This window comes from Orycteropus afer, unplaced genomic scaffold (assembly GCF_000298275.1).
Source record: "Orycteropus afer afer isolate SDZICR_OR568_19922 unplaced genomic scaffold, OryAfe1.0 scaffold00123, whole genome shotgun sequence".
Classification (NCBI taxonomy): Eukaryota; Metazoa; Chordata; class Mammalia; order Tubulidentata; family Orycteropodidae; genus Orycteropus; species Orycteropus afer.
In genome coordinates, this window is record NW_006921710.1 from 1,756,471 (window position 1) to 1,759,762 (window position 3,292).

Below are 3,292 nucleotides of genomic sequence, written 5' to 3' on the forward strand. Positions count from 1 at the left end.
GAAGTGTATATTTTTAAAGAGACAAAATCCCCCAGGGACTCCTGATCCTTAGCCAGGCCATTTAACAGCTCTGAGCTGCTGTCTTGTCATCTGGAAAGTAAGATTGCTCATGGAACCAGCCACATTGGCTTGTTCTGGGGATTAAACAAGAGTATGTATGTGGAGTGCCTCGTGCAGTGTCTGGCACAGAACAGGTGTTCAACACCTGGAGGCTGGCTAGTTTTCCTCCACTCAACAAGGACCTGCTGATGCCTTCAATGTGTTAGGCCCTATTCCTGGACCCGCATAGGCAATGGGGAGTATGATACACCTTCTGTCCTCACGGAGCTTATAGTCTGTGGGCAAGACAAATAGCAAACGAAGAAAGAGGTAATATAGTATCAGTTAGCTTTCACTGCTGTGAAAATTAAATTTTTTCAAAAAGGTAAAGAGAATTAAGACAGTAGGTATTAATATTTTACATAGGGTAGCTGAGACATGCCTCTCTGATCAGGTGACATTTGAACTATAGGAAGTGTAGGAGGAATCTTCGGAAGGCCTGTGGAAAGAGCATTCCAGGCAAAGGGCATGGCACGTGGAAAGCTACTGAGGCAAGACTGACCTTGCAAGAGACCCAGAGCAAGCAATGGGGAGAGCGGTAGGAATTGAAGTTAGGAAAGTAAGCATAAGGCTCAATTTTAGGAACACTGGAGACAATCGGCACCTAAATTTGACTCTTCTCTTTGTCCTGTTTTCCTTCCTTTAGCTTCTTTAAATCATCTTTAGGTTTATAAAGAGGAAATTTGAGCAGGAGATTTAAAATCCTTTTCAACTGGGAGATTCTCTTATTCTGTAACCACCATGTTTGGTATTTTTGTTTTTTTCTTTTTTCCCCAAACCTAGTAAATATAAGTGTAAGGAACCATGATAATGTAATGGTTAAAGCATTCAGCTGCTGGCTAAAATGGTGGGGGTTCAAACCCACCAACCACTCTGGGAGAAAGATGTGGCAGTCTTACCTACTACATGGAAGACATCAGTAGGTCCTTGTTGAGCGGCAGTCTGCTTTTGTAAAGATTTCTAGCCTTAGAAGTCCTATGGGGCAGTCTACTCTGCCATATAGGGTCACTACGAATCAGAATCGACTCAATGGCCGTAGGTTTGGGTTTGGTTTTTGGTAAGTGTCAGAGTAGTTACAGAATCATTTCTTAAAGTCCAGAATTCTAGAATTGATACTGACCTTATTTTTATCTGTTTTCTCTCCAGCTTGATATATGGTCCAAATCCAACTATCAGGTGTTCCAAAAGGTAAGTTTTACTTTTTGCTTCTTACTTAAGAGGGATTAAGGCAAATTTGATGCTTTGTGGTATAAACATTGGTCTCAAATCCGAGTCTTTTAAAAAATGAAAAAAGCCCTACACAAACAGCTACTCACTGTATGATTCCATTTTATGACAGTCTGGAAAAGGCAAAGCCTTGGGAACAGAGATCAAATCAGTGGTTGCCAGGGGCTGCAGGTTTGGGCAGAGGGTTGACTACAGAGGGCCATAAGAGGATGAGTCAGAATGATGGAAATGGCAATCTACTTCCGTAGTGATACCGCCTCAGAAACCCAGGGAGGGGTCGCTATGAGTCAGATCCAACTCGACAGCAATGTGTTTGGTTTTTGGTTTTTAACTGTGGTGGGATTGCATGACTGCATACGTTTGTCAAAATTCATAGATCTATATGCCTACAATGGGTGGATTTATTACACGTAAATCATACCTCAGTAATTCTGACTCTTTAAACAGTCAGGGCCAGTGGAGTTATTCCGAGTACTCAGGTTTTAAAATCAGTTTCTAAGAGCCCTGATGATCTCCACGGGAGCTTTAGGGATGGACTGAGGGAGGCAGGTAGCTCGGCCCTCACCCCATCCCAGCCTATACCCCCTTTAACCGGAATCACTCTGGTGATATTTTATTCATATATTAGGCTTCCACATAAAATTCAGTTTGGGAAATGTTAGAAAAAATTAAATGTGACTAGTAAAAATCCATTTCCCACAATTTCTCATGGTGAAAGGGTCCTCTTGCCTGGACTGTCTAACTCTTTAGCTTATAAGGTTTCTGCTACCTCCTAATAGTGCTGTCAGAGTGGCTGGTTTTCTTTCTTTTCTATCCCTTGTCTCTGCTTTTGTCCAGCAGTACAAATAATAGAGGGTTGGCTGCAGTTTCCTTCAGTTCAGCAATTATTTATTGAGCCCCTTTGCCATATGCCAGGCACTATGCTAGGTGCTAAGGCTACAGAGGAAAATAAGACCAACAAGGAAGTATAATAAAAAAGTAAATACATATGATAACTCCAGATGGTTGTGACTAAGAACGACAGAAAGTGCTTCCTTCCAGTTAGAGTAGTCCAAGGACCTTTGTAAAGTGAAATTTGTATTCGTATACATTACATACACACACACACACACACACACACAGGAAGAGTTCTAAGAAGGAGCCAGTCATATAAAAATCCACTAAAAGATATTTCTGGGCAAATAAAACAGCAGCCTAGAAACCTTGAGTTGAGGAAGGGCTGGACATGTTCTAAGATGGAAGCAGATGTGCCAGGAGCAGGCACTGGGCAAGGAGCGATACAGAGGAGATGGGAGGCAGAACCCAGGTCACACAGGTGCCTCTAGGCCCTGGTACAGAATTTGGATTTTATTCTTAATCCAGTGAGAAGCCATGGAAGGGGATAAAGCAGAGGATGGACATGATTTTGAAAGCTTGGCCAAAGTTATTCTACATTGAGTAATAGCTGTGTCCAAGTTGTGCCAGGCAGCTTAACATAGGGTTTTTTGAGCTGTGTTTTGTTTTCTCTTTTTGTTATGTTTTTTTACGTAACAGTCACATAAAATTAACCATTTTTTTAATGAACATTTCACTGGCATCTAGTACATTACATTCACAGTGTTGTGTAATCTAGTTCTAAAATATTTTCATCATCCTGAAAGGAAACACTATACCCACCAAGCAGTAAGCTTTTACATCAAAGGGGCATACTGGACTGGTTCTCAAGTGGTGCTTAATTACATCAATTGCCATTCTTCCCTGAACCAGTGCTTGGGGTACACCAAAGACATGCCTGGGATTAGGGGAGTTGGTCTGAGGCTAAAAACCATAAATCTAGGGAGCCTATGTAGGCACTCATAGGTGCTCTGGTGGTGCAGTGCCTAAGGCATCTGACCGCTAACCAGACACTGGCAGTTCAAACCTACTGCCACTCCTCAGAAGAAAGATTGGGCAATCTACTTCCGTAGTGATACTGCCTCAGAAATCC

General features: G+C 42.1%; 1 protein-coding gene across 1 annotated transcript in view; it reads left to right on the forward strand.

The window, feature by feature from the left end:
* The window catches only part of MED27 (mediator complex subunit 27), a 360,792-nt gene that overhangs the window by 324,097 nt on the left and 33,403 nt on the right, over positions 1 to 3,292 (forward strand). Inside the window, exon 8 of the mRNA XM_007944206.2 lies at positions 1,246 to 1,287. Coding sequence (XP_007942397.1) covers positions 1,246 to 1,287 — 42 coding nt within the window. The remainder of the gene's footprint in view (positions 1 to 1,245; positions 1,288 to 3,292) is intronic.